We start from the raw sequence: 26,988 nt of genomic DNA, 5'->3' as shown, positions 1-26,988 counted from the left end.
TGGTGGGCGGTGCAGGATGTGACTGCAGCGTTCAGTACTAAACTAGTCAAACAAAGGTGTATGAACTATTTATTGAAAACAATGACTACAAAACATGAACTAAAAATTTAGAAAAAAAACTATTAACTACTAGAAAAACTATTTACATATTAAACTACATCAGACCAAAAAATGATAGATACAGATAAAGTGTAAGTTAGCCTTTGATGTGCTGTGTCAATTAAATCTGGTTGGTTTGTCAAATGTTATAGTTCTGCAGATAAAATACCTGATTACCACGAGCCCAAATGTTAAATGTATTAACAACTTAAACAAGCCTATACCATGATCCATACAGACAGTTATGTTATTATAAATCTCAACAGTCTCCTCCTAACTCCTGTTTATTCTATCCATCTGTTTATATTAGATTAACACTATGTAAAGTTAGTTCTTGTTCATTTTGTTTGTTATATCATTGTTTGTTTTTTGAAGTGTTTTAATCTGTGTTTTGGGGATCCTAAACACACTGTTTTGTACTATACATGTCCCTGCACTTATTAAGATCTCATCTGAACAGATTTCTGTCATTCAAACAACTCGGAGTTGTAGTTTAAAACTTACAGGCAATGTAATAAAATTACAGGTTTTATTTGAGCCCCATTCCATTTATACAGTTGATGAATTTGGGCATGGGAACTGAAGGCTGGGTTAGCAACGATTAGCGGTTAGCTCCGGTCAGCTCCAGTTAACTCCATCAGACTGCTGCGCAGAGGGTGAACAACCAGAATCTGATAAATGACATTCGGGGAGCTTTCAAAGCAGTGTGGCCACGGCGTTTCTACGGTTTATTAGTACAGTTAATCCCATGGTAAGACCACCAGCAGCATGCTGCTACTAACGATAGCCTCGGAGTCCTGAGCCCGAAGGGAATGTTGACGCTGTGTCATGCACGCGGCGCGCAACGTCACAAGGGGGAGGGGCTAGAGGCCGCTGGTCTGTGTGCACTGTAAAAAATACATCATTGATTGGAATTTTTTTTATTTGGATTTTATCTACCTGGGCGGGTCTCAATCTACCTGGGCAGGGCACCCAAACACTGGCCTCAGCTCTGCCTGTGTGCAAATGCTTCTTAATATCTCCACAAACTGTTGACTTTATGTTTGGCCTCCACTATGTTTCTCCTCCAAACTGAGCATGAATGTCTGTGGTTACATATCTTAAAAGGATAAATAAAGCAGTGCAATGCAGAGCTTCCTTTCCAACCTACTACTCATTCATTACGTCACGTTACCCCCCTCATTTTCCAGTGCAATCTATCATCTAAGCATGTTTTGCAGGGTGCAAGGTTATGTTGTATTTAACCTCCTGGAATGAAACACACCTCAGTCTGATCTCTGCAGCCTGCAGGCAACTCCTCAAACTGTCCAATCCTCTCCTAGTTTTAGACCGGCCCCACCTCTCTCAGCCCCAACACCACCTGTGCTGTGAGCTGTGTTGCTCTCTGCTTCTGGTAGGAGACTCCAGATTTTTGCAATAACTCCATATAGCACAAATTACAACCGCAGCATTGTCTGCGAGGGAAAAAGTCAGGGTAAAGCTTACTTTATCAAGTGTCCACCTACTGTGTTTTACTCTGGATGTATCCTGGCAACTCCTATCCTCATGATTATAATTTAAGTTTTAAGTTAAACTCTTCTATAAATATCTGCCTTGACTGTTTCTTAGTGGAACTGAGAATAACCTGAAGTGCTTCCCCTGATTCTTGCATGAGTTTGTCTAGTTCCTTATTGTTCACTGTTTTCCTTCCACTTCAGTTTGGGAGAGCCGTTCACAGAAATGGCTGTGTGTCAGAGTCCTGTTCCCTCAGGGCTGTTCGTCCCTCCCTACTTTACTACTTTCTCTCTCTCATGGTCTGGTCTGGTCCCGGCCTCTCTTGCTGCCACTGTTGCTGCAGTTGGCCCAGCTCTGCCACAGTTTTCCATCAAAACACCAAACCTCAATGGAGCATTCAAGCCCAGGCCCGCTCCAGTGTTGCCCCTCCCTCCCATCCCACCCTGTTCTGACTCTGCCTTCTTTCTCCCTTTCTCACTCCCTGAGAATTGATTGGTCCAGTCCAGGAAGAGGTCCTAGCTCAGACTGTATCTAAAGGGATTGAATGAGCTGAGGAAAATTTATTCTTAAATGCTTTCTGGGGAGAGGGGGTGTATTCTCTTGTTTTATCATGATGTTGTCATTTAGGACTATAAATACTATGTGATGAGTAATATTAATGATTAAATCCCATGCTTGCATTGGATAAATTGCAATGTCACTACTGTTCACATTGTATCTCACAATATCATTATTTTCTAGGGCTGCAAGAATGCTTATTATTTGTTACAGGTAAACCTGTTGATTATTCTCTCAATTAATTATTTAGTATAATAAATGTCAGAAAATTGTGAAAAACCATCCCAAAGCTCAAGCTGATGCATTCAAACTGCTGGTTGTGCCCATGTTCAATAGTGGCTGATTGATTTACTGTCAATCAACATATGTTTCAGCTCTGCTAAGTTCTCGGTTATCCTATAATTTGTTTATTGTTCAAATAACAGAGTAGTGTTTAAAGTATCATTAGGACATAGAACAAAAAACTATTGTCTACTGGAGTAGACAGAGAATTCACTGCTAATGTTTCAAGCCATTGTGATAGTTTACAAGAGATGAACTGGGAAGTTATGTGAGCTATGACTGTGTGTCATTAAAAACTCAAGAGAGACCCTTTAATATGACCTGTCAGCTTTCCAGTGACTGGAGTCCACCAAGATACATGCCTACTGTGACAAACCTCTCCTCTCAGAATTTGCATAGTCATTACTACACTATTTTAAGTCAGCTAGGGTTGGGTATCGTTTGGATTTTTTCCGATACCGGACCTAAAACGATATTTTTAAAATGGTGCCTGAACCAATACTTTTAAAAAGATAAAAGAAAAAAATATATATATATATTAGGGCTGTGAAAATAACGCGTTAAAAAAAATAACGCAGATTAATCCATTCCATATTGACGTTTGACCCGGGCTGTTCTAGCCACTATTCGACTGTAAAATGAAGGAGGGAGACGAGAATGTGCTGCCTGGATCATTGATTGGAACATTTAGCTACTTGTTACTTCTTCCTGCCAACCCTGGCAACCGAAATCTGGTGCCACTGTTATGTCTGCTCTTCTCTCTGATGCTCTGAAACGGACGATACAGGCAACACAAACACCGCTGCACTAGTTAACGCTATACTCGACAGCAGCTAACGTTAGCCTACCGTTAGCTAGTAGCTGGATTAAACACTGTTAAAATGCTGACAGCTAACGCTAAACGGTGTAAAGTTTGACTGTTTTACTGTAGAGGATTCAACACCGGTATGTAACAATCTGCTAGCCTGACAAGCCAGCTGCCACTAGGGTGCGTCTAGATTTCTAGGCTAACAATCTGCAGCTGCCGTTGGAAAAACAACACAGACGGTGCGTTCAATGAAACTGGTAAACTACAGCCTAGTGGTGCATTTGACGTTATTGTAAATGTCCTTTTCCCATCTGGTGGTTGTTTTTGTCATTCAACAGCAATTTACTAGTGAAATAAGTTATTGTTATTGTTATAGATTATTATCAAATTATTGAATTTTGACCATATGGCCTTAGCAATAAACAAGCCCTTCTTTAATGTCACCGACTGTTGGTTTAGTACCCCTCTTTTTTCTTTTTCTTTTTTACTTTCTTAAAAAGTATCGGTTCAGGCACCGTTAATTATGTATGCGATTAATTTCGATTAATTAATCACAGAGTATGTAATTAATTTGATTACATTTTTTAATCGATTTACAGCCCTTATATATATATATATATATATATATATATATATATATATATATATATATATATATATATATATATATATATATATATAATAGAGAGAGAGAGGAGTACAAAACAACAGTCTGTGACATTTAAGAAAGGCTTGTTTATTGCTAAAGCCATATGGTCAAAATCAAATGATTTATTAAAAATGTAATAACAAAAACTACAATAATTTATTTCACCAGTAAACGACAAAAACAACCACTAGATGGGAAAAGGGTATTTTACAATAACTTTGAATGCACCACGAGGCTGGCGAGGCGAGTTTCAAGTAAACCTATCGTCTGTGTTATTTTTCTGTTGTACGTCCCGCTGTTGGAATCCTCACCAGTGAAAAACAGACACACTTTTACACCGTTCAGCTCTTAGCATTTAACCGTGTTTAATCCAGCTGCTAGCTGACGGTAGGCTAACGTTACCTTCTGCCAGGTATAATGTTAACTAGCCTCACATGCTTCTGTTGCTTCTTAAATCCGTTTCGGAGCATCAGACGGCAGCTCAGGCATTATAGTGGCACCGAAATCCATGTTGCTATTTGTTATGGATATACCGAAATGCCGTTAAGTCACCTGTGCCGTGTAAGCACCAGGTCTCGGTACCCAACCATACCATCAGCTCTGCCAAATTTGTGCTGAATTTTCTATTTTACAGATATTAGTTGTGCTTTATCTGGTTGACGTTGGACAGTAAAGGTATGTGGCTATGAGTCCCTCATCAGGAGGGTTGTAAGCCTTTCTATTGATTTGAATTGTCACTACATAAATCGGGCATGATGACTTTAGTTGTCAGTTAAAATACAGGCTAGGTGCTGGTAGTGCTGCTACTCTTGCAGTGGGAACTGATTTACTTATTTGTAAATTTCTCCTTTTTAACCAAAGGACACTTTTGCTTCCACATTGAAAGTAACTGCCATTTTTGATTTCACTTTGTAATTTAAAAATAGCTGTTATCATATCGGTCTCAGACAACTCTCACAGTAGCTCTGAGGAGGCATTCAATCTGATTGGTTATGGAAAGCACAATAGAGAGTGTCAGTAGAGACTCATTGTTAAATAAAGGCAAGGTTGGTAATGTTGAAAAGCTAGCAAGATTTGAAAGTAGCGAATCCTCGGGGCTCCGTACACCCTGCCCTCAGGGCTCCGGCTAGCTGTATCTGTAGCCTTTTTAGTTGCTGCTTTTTCAGTTTCAGTCTTTCTTTTCTTTGCCTTTTTTAGCAGGGCGGGTGGTTGCAAGTAACCACGGCCGTGGCAACTTTTGCCGAGTTTTCTCCTCCATTCTCCAGAAGACTTGCAGTAACTCCGGCAGCGACGATGCGCATTGATCTCAGGCTCGTACACTGGAGGGGTAAAGTACGCGCAGCGGGGCAAGGAGGCATTTCATTGGTTCTTTCCAAGTGGACCGTGAGGCAGTGATTGGTGGGCATTTTCTACAAGATTACAGCAGATGACGGATCTTTTTCGCTCCTTTATCAGAGCCCATAAGTTATTTATGCTGTCTGAGTGTAAAGACCATTTCAAACAATATATAAAAGAGTGTATATTGGAAATAGTTACCAACCCTGCCTTTAAGTAATAATTTGTGTGTGTAATTATGAGGACACGTTATAAACTCTACTGTGTATAGTCACACACAGATATATGATAAATAATTAAATGAAATAACCAGAAAAGAGAGACTGTCTCACTATCAGTTTTAGCTGTTTGGGGTAGTTATGCTGTGATGCTGGAAGGTCTTCGTTTAATAATCTTTTCAATATTCCATTTAGCTGTTTTAGAGTGAAAATCCACCACGTGGGTTATCCTTAGAATTTTTTTAAATTATTCTTATTGTGTTTTAGTCTACCTTTATCTTCATATTAACATTGGAAAAGTGGTTGTCAACCTTAACAAGGGTTTACAGTGGTCCAGATCTGATTGTGAGGGGAAACTAGGGACCTTTTTAAGGTCAATCCGTGGAGTGGTTTGTGTGTTTTCACCAACTTCTACCAGAGAGCTGGCAGTTTCAGGATTCTGTGCAGCAGGATAGTTTTGGTTGCCCATTAAGAAATAACCTACATTTTGAGAAAATTTAGCATGTCACAGTATATTTATTATAATTGTGAAAATCACCCTGTGATTGATATCCTTGAAACTCACAAAACGGCCAGCTTCATCACAAGTACTTGTATTTGTATACAGTGTAATTTCCTCATCCAGATGTGCAGCCTTCTGTTGGATGATTACTGGTACCTCTTTTTTGGCTAAACTGTCATAAATTTCTGGGCTTTTTACTTGTGTACTTGTTATGCTTTTTCCTTTTTAAATCTTTTTTTTTTTTTTTATTTTTTTACCAGTCTATCTTCTACCTTGTATTTCCGTCTCTTGCTGCCTTTTCTACTCCCCTGATACGCCACTCCATGGGTCTTCTCTGTCCTGTTGTTTCGCTCCATCGCTGCGATCTTTCTTCATGACCTCCTTTGTCCCTCTACTTAGCACGTAAATGTGTCGCAGCCAGGTCATTTCACGGGAATTTGAGATATAAATACTACACAGTGTAATTCTAAACAAAATTTTCAGTTCTCTTTGAACCGTTTTAACATGTACTTAACACGAGTCAAACATCTTGTTCAACATTATTTCTGAAAGCATGATTCATAAGTCTACTTTAGCATAGCCATTATAGACATCACCTAGCCCCATTAGAACTTGGTTTGCCTGTAAAGTTTTCATTTGTTCCTGTATGATCAACCAAGAACAACATCTGCCTGCTCAGTTTTGCCATCACTGAGCTTGTGCGTACACACGTCCCAGTTCAGTATGTGTGTTTATGTGCTGACTTTTCCATCTCTAATTCAGAGGTTTCTTAGGGAGTGGGCTACTTAAAGCCAGTTTTTTTTCTGCTGGAGGCTCTGGAACTTATTACAGTCTGAGGCATTTTCATAAACGGGCCATTCAGCTGCCCCTGCGTGGCTCTGAATGGGACACAGTGTCGCCAGGAGAAAGAGAGTTAATGTGGGCTAGTTAGTCTTGTGTCCTCCCTATTACGGAAGACTGGTGTAGTTATTCGTACTACTGTTTTGTATTATAATACTGTGTGCATTTAGATTTTAAAGAATACTAGTGCAATTCAGAGGTACATCCCATTTATTGTTTTTGTCTATTTTACATTTCCTTACGCATTTTTTACACAAGTGTCAAACCTTACTTCAAATAAACTGCTGTCCCACCTAGCAAATATGCCCTGAATAAAGAGATGTGGGCTTGACAAGAAGTATGAAAAGGTATTTGTTTTTGTGGGATTATTTCCTGGCGGTGACATCAGTCTTTTCCATGCTTTCCACTTCATCGCAATAAAAAAAAAAAACTGAATCTAAATTTAGTAGTTCTACTATATAACATGTATTTTTTTTTATTTACTACAATAAGAAGAATAGCAAAACATGACTGCCTCTAAACTGTGCTGACCGAGCAGACCCCACCAGGCATAATTTAGAGCCAAGGGGCCACAGATAATTGCCAAAAACTTCAAGAGTGTTCAGAAGATTTTCCTTTCAGTGGATTACAGCATTACAGATAAAATATATGATTAATATTTCCCTTTAAATAGTTTTAGGATATTCTCTCAATGACTTACAGGGAACCTATAACATGAATGGTAATTTTGTCCATTTTAAAGTGTGGCTTATGATTTATTTATCCTTCATGGAGTACTGGAGTTAAAATTGGTTCTTGTGTGCATTGCCAGGTCCACTTGGGTCAGGTTTTGTGAGCCATTTAGTCCCACAGAGGCTTATATATATATATATATATATACATACATACATACATACATACATACATACACACATACATACACACACACACACACACACACACACACATATATATATATATATATATATATATATATATATATATATATATGTGTGTATATATATATATATATGTGTATATGTGTGTATATATTTATATATATGTGTGTATATATATATATGTGTATATATATGTATGTATGTATGTATGTATGTATATATATATAATGTCAAAAGTGAGGAAGGAGACCTAGAGTCTTAAATGTAAGGAGACCTAGAGTCTTAAATGTAGAATTCATTATTTGACTCTAAACTGCTTTCGAGTTAGGGTTCATAAGGCCCAGATCAGACGGAGCTTGTCTTAGCAGCCTGGGACAGCTTTTTGTAATTGTTTCCAATGAGAGTGAAGCGTTTTGCGCGCTGCTTTTGGGTTGCTGAGTGCCTCCCATTTTTCCGCTCTATGCTCCTTGCGTTTTTGCAGGAGCACCCTGAGCTCCTTGAGTTGAAAAAAAAACTTAAAATCAGATCGTAAAAGCGGCCAACGTCATTTAACTTACCAGCAAAATAACTGTTGGCTGAGAGCGAGTGATCCGGTGGTTGCCTAGCTAGAAAAAGAAAACGACACAACTGGCATCGCTCTGTCTGATCGGGGCATCTTCAACAAAAAATGCAGTGCGATGCGTCTCACGTTTTGCAACCTGCAAACGTGCTCTGTCTGATCGGGGGCTAAGGCTTTATCATAAAGATGACCTCAAACACCTACTGTGAGAATTAACAGTGCAGTATCTCCTTAAATCTAAATTGTCATTTCAATTTGCATCTGCCAGACAGAAAATCAATAAATAAATCTCTAACTTCCTGGAAAACATGGCCTTTTCCAATATGGTGCTGACAGTATCCCTAAATTGTTTCATCACTACATCACTGTGTGGCAGTAATCCTTTTCGGGGCAGGCTGCCTCAAAGGAAACAGGCCATGGTTGTGATTAGGATATGATTATTACTGTCAAGTCATGATGTCTGTGAGGAACTAAATCATGGCACGCGTACACACAGCTGATATCTGAGAGGCGGAGGACATTTGACCTGGAAAAGGCTTTAATCTGCAGCTGAAGAACTCTGATGTTTGATCAGGATTATCAGGTTTACCACTATATGGGTCTCAGGGGAAGCTGTCAGCTTGGCATCTTGTTTTTCTCCCTCCATATAGGCATAAAGAGCTCAGTTTCGGTTTACTTTATTACATGAACAGTCACAGTTACTTTCTGTGAGATACTGAAGTTTCTCCTGTTTTATCTTGCAGGTTTCCCAAGAAAGCAAATAGGTAAGAAACTTTATTTTCTCATATTTTATTACAAAGATATATGCATGTTTATGGATAATCATGTGGTCACGCACACATACACACCGTGGTTTACATACACAGAGCTGAGGAAAATGAGGCAGGTTTTACTAGAAACTGGTGTGCTGTAACACAGAACTCTTCAGAGCTTGAACCAAACATACCCCCCACCCCACCCCCCTCTCTCTCACTCATGTACACACACAGAGACAGAGTGAGGGACAAAGGGGTCCCTCTTCTGAGGGCGGTCCATCACTGCCTTTCACTGTGAACAGAACAGTGGCCTTTCACAGTTGGGGCCGGTATAGGCAGAGGCAGCCATACATAGCCTCCCGAGGTTCAAGCCGGAGTCTGGCCTTGTAGCACCTACTCTGAGGAGCGTCCTTTCTCTGGCCTTGCTCCCCGGGCACTCAGCAGAGCGGCTCCACATCCGCTCTGGCTGTCACATTATACAGTAGACGCACTCAGCACAATTCGTACACTAAGAGGTCCTCTTGCCACATTATTCACAATGCTGAAGTGAACAATTGCTGGTTCTGTGTGTTATTTCTCCCGAACCTTCACTTGCATGCATCTTGTGCACATACATGGTAGTAGTACAGCGAGATGTAGTGACACTGCTTGTAAAAAATGCTCCTCTGCTATAAAAGACTACAGTGTTGCATATGACCGCACATAGTGGATAAATGCCAACATTTAACCACCTTGTTGTGGTGGGATTACCTGTTTCTCATGGGGTTTTCTCTTTCTCTAGAACCAGCAGCATTCTCAGTAAAGACCACCCCCCAGACAAGAAACCCAAAAGTGACAAAACCTCACTTCCCTCCAATGAGTTTGACCCTACAGGTAACATCCCACTTTCACTTTCAGCCTCATAGTCCTGTTCTGTTTTTCTTGGTCACTCTTTTTCTTTTACTCTCTGTCACATACTCTGGATGTTCTTCCATCCTCTCTCTCTCTCTCTCTCTCTCTCTCTCTCTCTCTCTCTCTCTCTCTCTCTCTCTCTCTCTTTCTTCTCTCTCTCTCTCTCTCTCTATCTCTATCTATCTATCACACACAAAGTCTTATGAAACAATTGTGCTGATGATGGTTTGCTCGATACACAAGGCATGCTGGGATGGGGAAAGGTGGTGTGTGTATCTTGCTCTATGCTTTGTGCTCTTCTGAAAAACTGTACATTCATTTTACTTGTGTGGTCTGATCTGAGAAAAATGTTGAGTCTTACCACTGGAGCCTAACGACGTTTTTGTTGAACAGAAGTTGGAAATGTTTTTCCTTTTTGTGTTAATTCAACTAACGGACAGTATAGTATGTCTTTATTGGCTAAGTATGCATTACACTGCATTATACCAACTGTTTGGCAGAAGCTTATGTTGCATTACATGTTACAGGTTTTAAGCTGATAAGCAAAGAAAGGTTTGATTATAGGACTTTAAAATCTGCAGCTGCATGTTTAATGTCCACGTGGTTTTTGTCGTTTTACATAAATCAGTGCACTGTGGGTTTTGTATGTTCAAAATGGTTGGGTGGTCTCGATGCATACTTGAAGGGCACAAAAAGGCACTAAGCCTTTTATGCACTCCAGTTTCAAGTTTATTGCAGGGTGAGATTGTTAGGGTTCGGAAACAGACTGGTTTGATATGATGACACTCCCTGTGGTATTTGTCAGCAATCAGGGCAGTATGATTTATGTAAGATATGGCTGAAGCTTCTGTATTCAAAACAAAATAGAAAATCCTCTGCACCACATGGTGGCTTGCCTGTGTATGATGCAACAAAACTTAGACAATATGTAATCTTTCAGTGGTTACACAAGACATGCACTTGTTGCCTTGTCTGTGCGTATCACCACACTAAAACCTTTTGCCATGTATCTCTCTGATGGTTTGGTCCTTTATTTTTAATTATGCAGTGATTAAACCAAGTGCAAAGTAACCACAGAGAAGCAAATTGATTCTTTATTTAAAGTGCTCATATTATGCTCATTTTCAGGCAGTATTAAGAGATTATATCAAAATAGGTTTACATGGTTACATTTTCAAAAAACACCATATTTCTGTTGTACTGCACATTGCTGCAGCTCCTCTTTTCACCCTGTGTGTTGAGCTCTCTGTTTTAGCTACCGAGTGAGGCATCTCACTTCTGTACCATCTTTGTTGAGAGTCGCACATGTGCAGTACCTAGATCAGCACTACTACCCAGTCAGAAGCAGAGTAGCGTGCCACGCTAGCAGCTAAGCAAGCATTGTAACACGTGTTACACACGTTTGTCACGGAAGTAAAGGCTGGACTACAATAGAGGTGTTTGGAGCAGTTTGTGAACAGTGTTTTCTCTGGAAGATGGTAAGTCCCTTTGGGGTGGACTTTGGGCTTTTTCACTTTGTAAACCTATAACATGCACACACAAAAAATATAACACAAAAAAGGAAAGGGAAAAAGCCCAAAAGCATAATATGAGCACTTTAAAACCTCCATCTATAGGTCCTCTTTAAATAAGAATATTGTTTCTTGACATGATTCATATTTGAATTTATGTCATGACTTTTTGCATGACTGCATGGTTTTCGTCTGTATTTCTGTTTATCCCTTTTTAGTCATCTGCATGAACTCTTTAACAATCTTTTCTTTTTTTTTTGGGTTTTTTTTTTTGGGGTTTAGTGGTGTAATGATAAAAATTTAATTAAAAAAAAAAAAAAAAATTTTTTTTTTTTTTTTTTTTTTTATTTTTTTTTTTTTTTTAAAAATTTTTTTTTTTTTTTTTTTTTTTTAAAATTTTTAATGTGAGCTTACTGCAGCTTTAATATTTTGGATCAGGAAGCCCTTATATTCTCTTTATTTTATTAAGGTCCTGGTGCATTTTAAAATCGAATCTGCACTTAAGCACATTATTTTAATGCAGGATACAAAGTTTTGAAGTTGCATTGGGTTGGTAGAGATATCTGTACCAGGATACCAGATACCAGGTATCTGTAGGAGTAAAGGTATTTTAAAAAGGTACTTTCAACAAAAAAAACGAGCTAGTTCATTTTTAGAGACTGCACTGCTGCCTGTCCGAACCATTATGTTTTATTAAACTACCTATTTGTTCATTTAATTTTTCTTCTCCCATGATTGTTTCTCCCTCATGATTTTCTCTTTCCTGTTTTGTGTTTCCTTTCCTTGTGTTGGTTCTTGTTTTGTTTGTGTTTGTGTGTATGTGTTTGTTTGCTGCTGTGCTGTCTGCGCTGTGGTCTGCGTGGTGGGGGCTGTGAGCAGAAGCTCTGGTGGTACAGAAGAGTGGCAGCAGCAGTGTGCTAGCAGAGGGGAAGCCTGAGTCCTGTGGTAAGATGCTCCTGCTGGAATGGCGGGTGTGACAGCTGCATCTATACATGCTTCAGATCGTGGTGTGAAATTGCCGCTAGATGTCTGTTTTAAGCAGAGCGATAGCAAAATAGTTTTATTTATTTAATTTATTTTTAGTCATTGTAATATTTGACTGCATGGTCAAAGGTCTGAGTTGCATGTCCCTCTGAGTTGGTCGCATAATCAGTGCCAAAAGATCATCTTAACTGGGATATATCAACACACAATTAGTTTGCTTGGTTAAATTCATGATGAAGAAAAAAATCAATACACAGTTAAGTTAGAATCATTAACCAGACTCTGTCTGAAAACTGAGAGATGCTTTCTGCATTTGCTTTGAACTTCTCCAGCAGCTAAAACCTGATGGGATGTGGTTTGACAGGCTGCAACTAACGATTATTTTCGTTACTGATTTGCCCAAATCTTGTCTTAAAAAAATCTTGTCTTAAAATGTATTTTTGAATTTAGTCACTTCATGAACTGATAAATATTTAGTTCACTATCATATAAGACAAAGATGAGCAGCAAATCCTAACAATGACAATTCTTTGCCAAAATACAGCTAAACACATTGCTTTCATCTCAGTCCATGGATGTTTTAGTAACTATTCCCACCGTGAAAAATGGTCACTATTGGAATCCATTGCAGGGTTTTCCCTACTTTTTTAAAAGGCTTAGACACAGCACCCAAGCCTTTTTGGGCACCACCTAAGCCGAATGAATGTAAAATCAATGTGAGCATCAAAACTGACTAAATGACTTTACTCAGAACTAATGATTGTAGTTGGTCCCCAGTGGACTTCTTGAGCAAGTTTTGTCAAGCTTTTTAGTCATATGTATTATCTGCTTTAGCTTTCCCAATGTTTTAGGCACAAATATGGTGACAATAATGGTCAAAAATGATGAAATTGCTTCTGTGTTTATTTTATTGAAAAACGCATTTTCTTGAGGGAGGACCCCTAAACCCCCCACCAATCATGTGCATCTAAGTCATTCACAAACCTAAGGAAAACACTGCATTGTAGAAGACTTTAGCAGCTGAGCTCGATATTTAAAAGATTTTGGATTACCAGGATGTAGATGCATAGTTTACTTTAAACCGTAATCTCACACTTGGTCCCAGGTCCTTATATTGATGTAAAATTTCAGTTAAGTGATCATCTAAATAGGATTAGAAAGGTAGCTCACACAAAAAATAATACTTGCATGCTAACAGGGACTTTATTTTTCTTAGAGTAAAGCTAAGTGCCCACTGAACAAGGTCACATTTCTTCAGAATCCACATTAGCAGGGTCATTATTGATTGTCGTCATAACCCTGTTCTCTTGGTTCTTGGGACACTTTTTCGCATTAATAGAGACAGAAGATTTCCAACAAAAGGACTTCTAGCTGGTGCCTGTCCTCACAGTGAATTGATAGAAACAAATTCTCAAGTCAGAAGTAACACTTTCTGCTGATGTCTAGTCTCTGTCTAGGACACAGTTTATCAAGATAATCCTCTACTATCATATTCATCAAAGCATAGTTCGCTCTGGTTGAATCAGTTTTCTCAATTGTGTCTGGTCTTGAACCAACTTAGAATTGAAGAAATTTGCAATTTGATGAAAAGCCTTTATCACAGAAACAGCACTTTGAACAGACTTTTAGATTTGAGGAAAGTAGTCTGACCTTTGCATGCCATTATTCTAATGACTTGAGTTCCTTCTTTTTATGATTGTCAGTATTTAAGGTCAGTTTATTCTCTAGAGTACATTTCCATGTGTTTCAGCAAAGGGTGCCGATTACAGATCAGTCAAACCAATGAATAATACATTAGCTTGGATAGATTAACCTGATCAGTGATCATGTCAGCACTTCCACGTCTTGGTTTAAAAATACCAACCAAAGATCTAAAATACTGTGAAGCATAAAACGAAGATCAACATCTTGAGGCAAATTCACACCAGATCTTTAACCCATATGGCTTCATCTGTTTCCTTGACACCCATGCCCTCTCCCCCTTTCCCTTCCCCCTGCTCCCTCAGCTCGACCTTACCCTCTCTCCATAACCCCCCCACCCCCCAGCCTGGGGCTTTTGCCTCCTCTAACCTCTCTCCGTGTATTAGCTCCTGTTCTTTCCACTCTCCAACCCCCACCCCACCACTGCCCATATCGATCGACTCACCCGCTGGTTGATTCTGCACAAGAAACCCGCTCAAGGCTCACCTTACTCTGCTTGGGTTACTTATACAATCTGCGTTGTAGAGATGTTTTAAGATAGCTTTCTATTATTGGAAAGTCTACTTAATTCTTGTTCATAATAACATGAGACAACATTTTATTCTATTTGAGCATTTTGTATTCTTTGGATTGTGTAGTCTTTTGTCTGTACTGTCCTGTAAGTCTAGTCGGTGTCAGCTAGACATTAGATTAGATCTAATCTCTTTTTGCTACGCTACACATCATAAAAAACCTGAAAAGTAACGTTCCTTTTTCTGGCTTGTGAGACTACAACCAAAAATGTCTGTGGTGTTCCAAACATCACCTCACGCAGAAGGACCATCATTGTCAGTGTTTTTGTATTTAAGAGGATTTTTTTCTTTTATTTTTGTTGTCACCAAATGAATGTCTAATATACATAAAACCAATATTGCTGGCCAGCAAGCAAAGCAACAAGTTTTCTTTAATGTACATGCTCACATTATGGGATGTTGTTGTCATGTTATCCTGACAACAGAGTCCTAAGCCCCTTTCACACAGAGATTCCGCAATAGCGGCGCAATGAAGGTCTGCCATTATGCCGGCTTTGTTTATTGACACAGTACCAACCAAAGCCAGCATAATGCCGCCCCAGGGTGTGATTTCACATAGCATGCCGGCATTCCGGAAGCAAAAGAGGCGTGACTTGTAACACAACAGCGTCGGCGTCTAGTGTGTAAGAGTCGATCCGCACTGTTAATTACCATGCGAACCCGACCCGACCCGACCCAGAAACCGGCAATTTTATGCATTATAGTAGCATAATAGTCTGTAGAGAGAAGGACAGAAACCGCCAAGGCGCTGCAGTGTGTGTGTGTGTGTGTGTGTGTGTGTGTGTGTGTGTGTGTGTGTGTGTGTGTGTGTGTGTGTGTGTGTGTGTGTGTGTGTGTGTGTGTGTGTGTGTGTGTGTGTGTGTGTGTGTGTGTGTGTGTGTGTGTTAGAAAGAGAGGGAGTAGAAGAGAAGGCGAACTATCGCATATAATGTTTACGTAAGTTATTAAAAACTTTGGCTAGCTTTGTCACTATTTGCATGGTACTCCATGAAGTCCCGCCATGCCGACTGTCCCTTACTCACAGATGTTGGTACGGCTCTGTTCCGGCTCTGTGCCAACCTCCTCTGCCGGCTAGGCGCAACAACTCTGTTCCCCCATTTCATCTTCGTAACTTTCACACAGGCGGCGAGGCATCTTAAAGGCGCAACATTCCTGCCTTTAACAGGCTGTGTGAAAGGGACTCTAGACCACTGGAGATGGGTTATGTGTTGAAATGTTAAAGGATGGTTTCACATTTTTTCAACTGTGTCTTAAAGCCATACTCACACGCCATATGCACTGTATATTAAAAGCATCATTGGTCGCTGTAATTGTTCCTCTTGTCCATACTGGCTACAAAGAGAACTGTAAGCGATGGATGGCAAAATCTCTTTGTCAGTACGCACCGGAGGAACAAATACAAAGATCAGTAATTATTTTTACGAGCATGCAAGTATTGTTTTAAGATAGACTTTAGAAAATGTGAACCCTATGTTTTAAATGAGGGATCTATTCCCTTATCTTAAGTGAAAACCACTCGTCCAGCATATACCAGGAAAAAAGTGTAAAAAGTACTGTTAATAGACTGTTTCAACGGCGACGTGTGATTATTATCACTGAGTCAAATCCCTTCACAATAAATGTTTCAGCTTATTCAAAATATCTGCTTAGCATGTAGTACAACAGTGATGTTTAGTTTTATTCGGTGCACTGGCTCCAGTGAGTTAAGTACATTTCCTTTTGTGACTTCCTGTTCCTTTTGAAAACACTGTAATGTCTTTCTGTCTCACTTGCAGGTCTGGTCCAGCGATGTGTAATCATCCAGAAAGATGAAAATGGCTTTGGGCTTACTGTCAGTGGTGACAACCCAGTGTTTGTGCAGCTTGTCAAAGAAGGTAAGGTGGAGCCTCAAACTTAAAAGGACAAAGAAAAAAATGTTAGTGACTCCTTCTGGTCTTAGCAATTGCAATGGAGATGTGGGCTACTTTTTTAATGCACTGACATCAAACTGTCATGGTAGTTTGCTCTGAACTCACAGATGTGAGGGGTAATTGGGGCTCAGCAACCACCACCACTCTGGCACTTACTTAGAGAAGTGAAGCCATTGACTGTATATTTCCTCCTCAGTAGTTCCACAGTAGCTGCAGCTTCTGCTTTATCATGTTGTCTTTTAATAAAGAGGGGACTTTGACAGGATACTTATGTGGTCCCCGGCAGCCGTTTACTGTCTGTAGAGGATGATGTGGGCTGTTATCAGGTCACAAAAACATTACACGGTCTGCACAGTAGGGAGAGAGGCAGAAGAGGAAGGAACTGATCGAGCCATCAGTGCTTGGCAGTGTTTAACCATTCCTGTATGGCTCCCCATTTGTGCTTCAGTCACTGACTCAACACAAAGAGCAATCTACTTTGTTTCATCTGAATAATTCATGCAACTTCTTTTTCATGTCATTGTGAACTGAGAAGCAAACAACATGTATCTGTAGTGTCTTGCTGCAGCTTTTCCAGTTCATATAGACAAGTAATGTAGTCGCAAGTTATTTGCAATGCTTGGCCTTCTACTTTCATTCCAACTGATCAGACAAAATTATGTCCTTGGTTGAGTGACGGCAGTTAAAATTTCCATACTAAACTGAAAACCCAAAATGCACTTAAGTAGTGTATTAGTAAAACTGTATTTGGTCTACAAAATACTTCAGCTGTATGCTGCTGACTGTAGAGTCAGACGTGGATCTCATAATAACCTGTCCCATGCCTAAATCCCTTTGTTTTGGGTGGAGCTGTGAAACAGGTCCTTCTCGTAATATAACCACTGTTATGGTCTTTCAAAATAGCACTCAAATAGTCACTTTGCAGCACCTGGTCTGTCAAGGCTATATGGTGTGTTCATTGTGCAGACCATGAAGCAGTACGTCTTATGTGCTTTCCCTTCTATTTCCCCTCCATCCATTTGTTCTATTTCTTTCCATACCTCTTCTGTTGCTTTAACGCTCTTTTTCCTGTGTGATTACCAGATGGGGCTGCTATGCGGGCAGGTGTTCAGACAGGAGACAGGATCATCAAGGTATTGTGGTCATCTGCCTCCATGTTTTGAAACTGCTAACGTCACTGTTTTCTTTTCCAAGGCCTATACAGAGGCTGTAGGCTGCCACCTTCTGGTCAGTCAGTAGCTCTACTGTCTTTTATGCTGCATAATTGAATGAGATGTCACATTGTAAAGCTGGACCTAGAAAGAGAGGTGTTGGACTCAGTATTTGTTTTTTTAATACTCAACATAGTACCGTTGCTGTCTTCCAGGTTAACGGGACCCTTGTTACACATTCTAATCACATTGAGGTGGTGAAGCTTATCAAATGTAAGTTCTTCTGTCTGTGTTCTAGCAAGAGCCACATTTACAAAAAAAAAAACAACCTTTAAGTAAAACTGACACTTTTCTTTGATTTATACATTATAGCGGGCTCCTATGTGGCCCTCACAGTGTTGGGGCGTCCTCCAGGGCTTGCCCAGATCCCTTTGTCTGAAGCGGAGTCTGAAATGTTGGGCGTTAGCATTTCCTCTCCAAATTCCCCAGCAGCAGAACGCCCCTACAGTCCTCTGGACCGCCTCTCCTCCACTCAACCACCATGGGTACGAAAGACATCAATTACTTCTGTTGACCTCTTTCTATTTCTTGCCTCCACATCATCTTAACTTATCTGCCTTGCACTGTATTCATATGTACATGTCATTGTAAAATTTTAAATTCTATTTTATTGTCATACTGTACACTATTTTTTATATTCTTACCATCCTCTCTGTTTTTATTCTTAATATGTTAGATGTTGTACTTTGAGAGCAAAGATTACCGGAGTCAAATTCCTTGTTTGTCTACGCAAACCTGGCCAATAAAACTGATTCTGATTCAGGGTTTTTAACCTGGGTTATCTATGTCTTTCTCTTCCTTCTAAATGTGCTCTCCGTTTTGCAGTGGCTTCTCTATATCCCATTCTTTTTCATACATTTTCTGTCTACTTAAATATTTGTTAAATGCATCTGGATTACCTATATCTAATATTTGCTTGAATGCTTCTCATCTGTAGTCTAATGCACAGTTCCTTTTCTTTTTTTTTCCCACAGGATGAGAATAGCAGCGTCTGCAACCAGAGGGTTGACATGTTGCAAAAGATGCTCTCAAAAGAGCAGCAGGAGCTGCAGGTTAGCATAACAATCACTGCCACTTATGGCATTTTTCCATTACACGGTACCTGCTCGACTCGCCTTTTTTGGTTTTCCATTACGAAAAAAAAGTCCCTGGTACCTGCTAACAGGTACTTTTTTAGTACCACCTCCATCCAGGTTCCAAGCGAGCTGAGCCGATACCAAAAGGTGACGTGAAAACCTGCAGACTACTGATGGGTCAGAGAGAATCGTCACTATTCACTGCGTCATCATTGCTAGCGACAGACGGGGGTGTCCTGAACAAAACCGCCATTTATAAATAGTTTAGCCAGTGGTGTGTTTTTTTTTTGCTGCCTCCAGCTTCTTTTGAAACAAAATTTGTCTTCTGGCTGTGGCTACAGCCACATGCCGAGAGTCAAAAACAACACACCTTCGACGTTCTGTGTGTGTGTGTCGCGTTAGGTCACGGCAGTTTCCTGCGGCGTCACTATGACGACCAGCCATGCTCGCCTCAGGCATGAGGCGGTACTAAATCTGCAATGGAAAATGGAGGACGGGGCACCGCGGTCAAGCCGAGTAGAGTAGAGTAGAGTCGAGCAGGTACCATGTAATAGAAAAACGCCATTATTGTCTTTTCTCTATTCTAACACTGTTTTCCTTGGTAGGTGTCTGCAATAGTGAGGTGATTTCCCCTTTTGTTGCACAGTTATGTATATAAATGAATGTTTTCTCATTATCTGTGTTGAAAATGAAAGGATCAGCTCTCATCCATCTTCCACTAGAACATTGTTGTGGCAGCTAGTATGTGTAGACTTGATAAGACTGCTGTTTTTCCATGCAGTGAATTGAATTGAGATTTTTCTAAACATCCCACACTTCAGACCAGAGTCAACATGACATATTTCTCTAGGCTGATTGTATACAAATAAGGGGATACTATTGGTCCTGATTGCTTGTTTCGATTTCACCCCTCTTGCTTTAAAGGCCATGAAGGAGGAGTACAGCAGGAACCCCTCCCCCAAACTACTGAAAGACATCCAGGAAGCTAAGAAACACATTCCTCAGCTGCAGGGTCAGCTCATCAAGGCCACTGGGGCAACACAGGTAAAGCCAAGTTTACACAACATGACTTTCAAAGTCGTCCAATCACTGTACTGTTCACACTGCACAACTTTCTGTCTTGTAATTGGGAGTCTTAAAGTCATTGTGGTAGTCAAACTACATGACTGACCGGCGACAGGGGGATCAAACAATAAAAGACCTTTCACCAGGAGGAATCCCTGATGTGCATGTCTGGTCTCGAAACTGCTTTTTGTCACAAAAAACACAAGTGACACGGGAACTGGCATAATACTAGCGTGAGATGTTTTTGTTCAAGCAATCCGCAGAACCTTCCGTGTAGTCATGCTTGTTGATGTTATTGTTGGCGTACGTGTTCACAAAATAGCCAGTTTCCACACGTCTTTACTATTTATAGCCTGTTATCTCAACAGCTTTGCTCCATGTTGCAGATGCGACACGATGCACAGATTTCCCTCTGATCTGGGGCTTTTCTTGGGGAGCTCCAAAAACTGATGCAGAGTGGAAAATCGGGGCTAAAGTTGTGTAGCGTGAACTAGGCATTAACTAACTCCCTCTATATGCTTGCATACAGAATAGGGTATCTTGGGACACTGATCTACCAGCAACATCCAAGCAGTGTAATGTTGTGTTGTGCATTTAGGGTTTTTTTTTTTGTTTCTGTGTTGCGCTTATTTTATTTTATATACATCACTCACTGAACCTTGTGTTATGTATGGCAACATATTAGGCTGCTCTCTCAATTTTAAAAGTCATATTTTATGAAATTAGAATAAAATACTCATAAATCTATGTACAGTATTATTACCGTGTTGTTATTGTGTAATAAGGTTGTTTATAATTTATAACAAATGTTGTGTGAATCCGTAGGAGGCTGTTCCAGGTGGTGATGCAGATGATGGTAGCATGTTTGAGACCGAGCACGCGTCCGTCTTTAAGGGAGACAACAGTACAGAGCTGTCATGGAGCAGCACTCCTGTAAGTTGTCAGCACTACTAACCAACATCATTTAAATTTCCCTCTGAACTTTATATTAAACCATTCCAATACTAGGTAGCTTTATGACAATAGATTAATGGCCTCATGCTAAATTAATGAGGTAAATCAGTCTTAGCCCTGTTTAGCTTTGGCTATGATAAATGTATGTATTTACTCATGTATAATAACTAACGGAATACATTATTTGGAAATGGTTGAGTTTTTTTGAGTTTTCTTTTGTTAAATTGAGATTAATTGAGACTGTAATGTTGTGTTCCATCCCACCTCCAGATATCTCGTGGGTTTGGGCCTGGATCTCCAGAGAGCCTGTACCCAAGAGAGTCATCCTGCCCCAGCCCAAAGAGCACACCCAGGAACAGCTTCAACTCCTGCTACTCTCCAGAGGCAGAGGACGCCACTGACCTGGTAACTATACTCTTTAGCCGTGTGCAAATTCTGCATTAGAAATGTACTCTTTCTTGGTGTACACTTGAGGAGAAATATTGCATGTTGATTTAATATCCCTGTCCGTGCAAGTAAACCCCAGTCAGTTGGGTTATACTGTAAATGTACAGATGGAGAAGTAATTCCACAATGTACCAATGTTTTTTTCCCAGGACTCTCTGTCCCCTACCACAGTCAGCAGTCCCTCTTCCTTCCGCCTCGTCTCGCAAATCATTGGAGCTGAGGACGACTATTTTGATTCAGACCAGGAGCAGGTATTTACCACAAGGCAATATCTTAACATCTATGTCATAATACTAAACACAGCTGTCATATTCAACATATTTTATAAACTTTTCTTTGCAAGCAAGGTCTAAATAATTAATATTCAAACTTGTACGTCACATGTGAAGTCAGAAAAAAGAATAAGAGTGCAAACTGTTGAACTGATGTTGTTTCAGACTAATGGCCAGTGTAACAGCTTTAACAGCATTGAGCAGCTCAAGTCTCGTCCGGCCCACCTCGCAGCCTTCCTTCACCATGTCATCTCTCAGTTTGACCCTGCTCCTGTGGTATGACCCTCTTCCTTCACACTTGCAGCCTGGCAGACATTACAGCTCACTGTTGTTGTTGTTGTTGTTGTTGTTGTTGTTGTTTGTTTGTTTTTAATTAATTGTTATATCATGTCCTTTAGCTGTGCTACCTCTATGCTGACTTTTACAAGCAGACCAACTCCAAAGAGACCAGACGGGTGTTCATGGACCTCCACACCTTCTTCATTGACCGTGGAGCAGTAAGTGCAGTTTTAGTTCCCCACAGTGAAATATGGGCAACACTACAAGTCAGACATTTTCACAAAAATGACAACATTTGACAACATTGTCAAAATGACACTAATTACACCAAGGACAGCCCCCGACATCTGTTGGTGTTGTTGTCTTTAAATCCAAAGCCTAAACTCCAATCTGAAAGACCAATGATGAGATTTTTGACAAAACATGGAATGATCCACATGATGAAAAAAAAAAAACTCACAGTTTACACCACATCGCATAAGACAGTCAAATTTACAGGTTAGAGCAAATAATTGACTCACAGCTAATTAACTATTACATCATTCATAGGTTATGACATGTGATTATGAGTGCTTTGATTTAGGATCTGCCCTCACATTGACATTGAATATCGCTTAAAAGGTTTTGCTGGACTTCAGTATATTTACTTATTTCTTTTTTTCCCAATTTGTTGTCCAAGTGTAAAACTTTTTTTATTTGTATTTTTTTACAGAATTTGAAGGTTGCAGTTCCTGAATCCATCTCTACCGATCTCGGTAAGTATTTCATGTTGTGCTTTTGCTTCATTTGGTTGTCTGCAAAGTGTCATTTTAATTGTCACTTTAACCATTTGGCCATACTCATTACACAGTCCCTGTAAGCCATGCACACTCCCAAATAAGGTGTTAAGAACTCAAATGCTCTGATGGTTTGGAAAGTATTGCTTAACCATAGCAGTGCATATTAAGGGTGCACTTGACATAATCCTGTCAGAGACTTGGCATATACTATATGCAAGTGTGTGTGCATTTGTTTCCAGACCGGCGGCGGACAGAACTGATCCCTGAGGAAATAAACAGACAACATGTTCAAACACTGCAGGACTCTCTGCTCCCTGACATCCAGAAGAATCTTGAGGATTTCAGGTAAACTTGTCAGCTCTGAATTTTTATTTACCATGGTGTGGTAGGTTCTGATTAATTGCAGAACTTGAGAATTTGGTTCCCACATTATGTAAATAGGGGGGAAAAAATCATTATAAAAAATGATCACCCAACCACACTATATGACTTGATATGTTGGCATATGTAGGCAGAAGCGCAGTATGGGCCTAACGGTGGCTGAAGTAGAGTTGACCAGACTGGACCAAGAGAGAGTCAGAGACCGTGTCGCTCTGGAGCGAGAGCGCTCATATGCTGAAAACATCATCGCCAAGATAGAGGATATCCTGTAAGTAGCACATGCACACACAGTTACATGATGCACATGCCATTCATAACAACATATGCTACGCAGATGCACAAATATTTACAAATATCTCATGTTTCTAACCATTATCAGCCACTCATTGTATTGTTGTTGTTTCTTTAGGTTAACTACTCAGACCACAGAGGAAGAGAAATGGTAAGCCAACTTTATTGATTAATAAAATGTAAGACTTCAGGGGCTCTCATGGCCTCTCGAACCATCTGTGTCTTCGTTGCATTTACAGCCTGTAATGTGTCCCACAATAATATAAAATAACATATTCATTACTTTATTTGACTTTGTGACTCCTTTTAAATGAATTATCTTATTTAATGATATCTGTCAGTGGTAGTCATTTTTGTTAACCTTTTAAAGTATAGTCTTTGATGTTTCGGCAAATAACACACAACATATTGCTGTCATCCCCCACAGTTTACAAATTAAACACTCGGGCAGTCTCTTAAAGAAAACATGTAATTTATGCAGTGTGTTTATATTAAATAATTCAAAAGTGTGACTGATTGAAACAGTCTTGTTTGAAATGCCATATGGTCGCAGCGCACCCCAGATGGTTTGTGTAGAAATTGTACAAGAAGGAGTGGTATGACATATGGTGCATGTCGCAATATGGACACTTCAGATTGTAGCATCCTGTTGTTTTGTCGGTTAGAATTCAAAATGGAGCAACTAAACTCAAGTGTTGTCCCTTTTGTTTTCATTTAGCACTACAATGCAGTATGTCATTTATACATACATGAAGCACCTTGGTGTGAGGGTCAAGGAGCCTCGCAGTCTGGAGTCCAAACGGGTCAGGATCAACTTTCTTCCCAAGATCAAGGTACTTAACATTGCTTTTTGCGCCTTTACCCTTCTTCCTCTCCCTTTATCATCTACCTGACACGCCCCTTGTTTTTAATAAAATACAGAAAAGCATCAAGACAGAAAAGGAAGGAGAAGAGAAGGTGAAGAAACCCAGATTTCCCAGTATCCTTGGACCTCAACGTCGGCCCAGCCGCATTGAAGCAGCATCGGGTGAGTTAGAACTTTTGACTAAGAGGAAATTATTATGACACTTCTTAAGCTTTTCCAAATTTTAACTCCACATTTCTCTGTATTCAGTGGGTAAAGCCTTGGATGGTCGGCCCAGGCCACAGAAACAGTTGTCTCAGCCTTCACTGGGGGCAAGTGATCACATGGAAGCTGTTCGTCTAAGAGGCAGCCAATCGAGCGAGGGCTCTGAACTCACACACTCCATGTCTGTCAACACCTCATCCCCAAACAGCGCCACCTATGGCTCAGACACTAGCCGAGACACTGATATGGGTGAGCTACTGAGCGACTGGACTTGGCACATCAATAGAAGAAAAAGACCGTTGAAGCGACGATTTCTAACTTGTTACTTGTCTCTCAGGTGGGACTCCGACCTCAGGCCTCCCCAGGCTGAGTGACGGTCTTCAGTCCGATCCTCTTGACGGGTTGCCGTACCCTGCTTCTCCCTTTGACCTTTACAGCCTGGACCAACTGCAAGAGGACGACAGAGAAAGCGACAGGTGCATTTACAGACACATTTGCAGTAACACTTTGGCTTCCTTACATAGAGAATATTTATTTTTAACCTTGATTTTACTGTTAATTGTTTTTGTAGAGCCCATGAGGGAACACCAAAGGCCATAAGAAGGTGGGGAAACCTGATCATTTTCAAACTTAAATTCATCTAAACAAAAGTGGTGATATGCAGTGGTGAAACTTTAGTAACCAGATGAAAAGCTAACTTTCTGTCTTGCCCTAGGCTTGAGGGACTGGGTGCAGCTGATGTCCAAAGTGAGGACGACCAGGGAACAGACTCTGAGCATGACCCTCCAAACTGGCAGCAGCTGGTGGGACGAGAGGTCCTTGCGGGTCTCAGGTCTCACGAAATCAAGAGACAGGAAGTCATCAATGGTGAGGACATGGCTTACCACTTCACATCATATGACATATTTCATTAAAGCCAGATTTATTTTTAAAGAATATAAAAGGTTCCCCCTCAATGTGCTTCAAAATCATGTTGTGTAATAGAGTATAGTGAGTAGAAGGGAGAAGAAAGAGATACGCAGCAGCAGAGCATCTGCTGGGATCCAACCCAAGTTGCTGTCGAATGTACATCATGTTGAGATGTGCAAATGATCTGCCATCTTGAATTAACATCTCGCATTGTGTCTGCAGAGCTGTTTTATACAGAGCGTGCGCATGTTAGGATGCTGAGAGTTTTGGACCACGTTTTCTACCAGAAGCTCTCCAAAGAGTCCATCCTGCCTCCGGCGGACATCAAGAACATCTTCACCAACCTGGACGAGATTCTACAGCTGCATGGTACGCACACACACACACACACACACACACACACACACACACACACACACACACACAAAAAAACACACACACGTACATCATAATTCAACATAAATTCTTACCTACACATGACTGATCTTAAGACACAGTAAAAGAAAATAATCAAACTAAAGTTTAAAGTAAAACTAACTACAACAGCAGTACACACAGCACCCTCACATTTTCATGTTTTATTCTTCATCTTTGTTATCTTACACACACACACACACACACACTCTGACTGTCCATTGGTGCCTCTCTGAATTTCAGTTTCAGTACTGGAGCAAATGGCAGCCGTTCGGAAGAGAAATGAGTCTTCAGTAATTGATCAGATAGGAGACGACTTGCTCTCCTGGGTGAGTACAATTCTCAGGCTGAAATTGTATTTCCTCTTTCAAACATTTTCTTATATTGAATAAATTTCAAGATGACTGATGTGGTAGGAAAAAAAACATATTGTGCACAAAGAAATGGAACTGTTGCCCGAAATTGCTTTATAGCGAGAAATAAAAATGTTGATGTTGGGATGAAATTGCTTTCTTTGGCCTCAATTCTGTTGGTTTTGAAATGTCTTGTGTACAGGAAAATGGTTAGTTACAGTTTTAATACTGTATGAGAGAGAAGGGGTTAACATTAAATCCCTAAATCCTGAAAGACAAAACATGGCACAAAAGTACAAACTCTGCCAATAAATGTTATCACAGTGGAAGCAAGCGAGTGAAATGGAAGCCTGTTTCTCAGTAAATGGTTATGTCAGACAATGCCCTAGATTTGGCTGACATCTCCACATCTCGGTATCATGTGTGATACATTAGATGCGAGTTAGCTCCATATCAGCTGGCAGCCTTGTCTAAAATATCTCTGTGGGGGATAAGTAGGGTAAACGGTCCCCTGAGGGTCTGAGCATTGATGTAGTCTACATTTAAACTTAAGCTGTCTCACCTATGAGGTCTATTAAGCCTGGCCCCCTTCTGGGAGTTGCTGCTCATTGTAGTGGTTAAATACTAGACATTCCCATGGCAACTACCCCTGACCCAGATCGACTGAGTGACTGATCACCGTCTCTGTCCGTCTCTGCCCTGTCCTGTCCTGGGTTGGGTGGTTACAGTTCAGCGGTGGAGAGGAGGAGAAGATCAAGAAAGCAGTGGGGACTTTCTGCAGCAACCAGCCTTTTGCTCTGGAGATCATAAAGACCAAGCAGAAGAAAGACTCGCGGTTTACATCGTTCGTCCAGGTACTGACATTATGCTTTACAAATTGGTTTAATCTTTGAAATGTCTAGTTAGCAACTATACTGAATGAATGCTCAGAATGTGTCATAC

At 40.3% G+C, this 26,988-nt stretch overlaps 1 protein-coding gene across 3 annotated transcripts in view; it reads left to right on the top strand.

Moving 5' to 3' along the window:
• arhgef12a (Rho guanine nucleotide exchange factor (GEF) 12a) overlaps positions 1 to 26,988 on the top strand; it is a 49,562-nt gene that overhangs the window by 16,600 nt on the left and 5,974 nt on the right. For 2 of the 3 annotated variants that reach the window (XM_039780360.1, XM_039780352.1), the window contains exons 2-28: positions 8,966 to 8,986; positions 9,759 to 9,850; positions 12,259 to 12,324; positions 16,412 to 16,510; positions 17,630 to 17,679; positions 17,913 to 17,970; positions 18,070 to 18,242; positions 18,732 to 18,809; positions 19,758 to 19,877; positions 20,724 to 20,831; positions 21,123 to 21,257; positions 21,449 to 21,550; positions 21,737 to 21,847; positions 21,970 to 22,068; positions 22,563 to 22,605; positions 22,869 to 22,974; positions 23,141 to 23,278; positions 23,420 to 23,452; positions 24,020 to 24,134; positions 24,223 to 24,328; positions 24,416 to 24,619; positions 24,708 to 24,846; positions 24,942 to 24,974; positions 25,086 to 25,237; positions 25,502 to 25,648; positions 25,937 to 26,022; positions 26,775 to 26,900. In XM_039780360.1, coding sequence (XP_039636294.1) covers positions 8,966 to 8,986; positions 9,759 to 9,850; positions 12,259 to 12,324; positions 16,412 to 16,510; positions 17,630 to 17,679; positions 17,913 to 17,970; positions 18,070 to 18,242; positions 18,732 to 18,809; positions 19,758 to 19,877; positions 20,724 to 20,831; positions 21,123 to 21,257; positions 21,449 to 21,550; positions 21,737 to 21,847; positions 21,970 to 22,068; positions 22,563 to 22,605; positions 22,869 to 22,974; positions 23,141 to 23,278; positions 23,420 to 23,452; positions 24,020 to 24,134; positions 24,223 to 24,328; positions 24,416 to 24,619; positions 24,708 to 24,846; positions 24,942 to 24,974; positions 25,086 to 25,237; positions 25,502 to 25,648; positions 25,937 to 26,022; positions 26,775 to 26,900 — 2,740 coding nt within the window. The remainder of the gene's footprint in view (positions 1 to 8,965; positions 8,987 to 9,758; positions 9,851 to 12,258; positions 12,325 to 16,411; positions 16,511 to 17,629; positions 17,680 to 17,912; positions 17,971 to 18,069; positions 18,243 to 18,731; positions 18,810 to 19,757; positions 19,878 to 20,723; positions 20,832 to 21,122; positions 21,258 to 21,448; positions 21,551 to 21,736; positions 21,848 to 21,969; positions 22,069 to 22,562; positions 22,606 to 22,868; positions 22,975 to 23,140; positions 23,279 to 23,419; positions 23,453 to 24,019; positions 24,135 to 24,222; positions 24,329 to 24,415; positions 24,620 to 24,707; positions 24,847 to 24,941; positions 24,975 to 25,085; positions 25,238 to 25,501; positions 25,649 to 25,936; positions 26,023 to 26,774; positions 26,901 to 26,988) is intronic. The other variant, XM_039780367.1, reaches the window with a different exon arrangement.

This window comes from Perca fluviatilis, chromosome 2, assembly GCF_010015445.1.
Source record: "Perca fluviatilis chromosome 2, GENO_Pfluv_1.0, whole genome shotgun sequence".
Lineage (NCBI taxonomy): Eukaryota > Metazoa > Chordata > Actinopteri > Perciformes > Percidae > Perca > Perca fluviatilis.
Note: the sequence above shows the minus strand (reverse complement) of the source record. Positions and strands in the feature narration are given on the sequence as shown.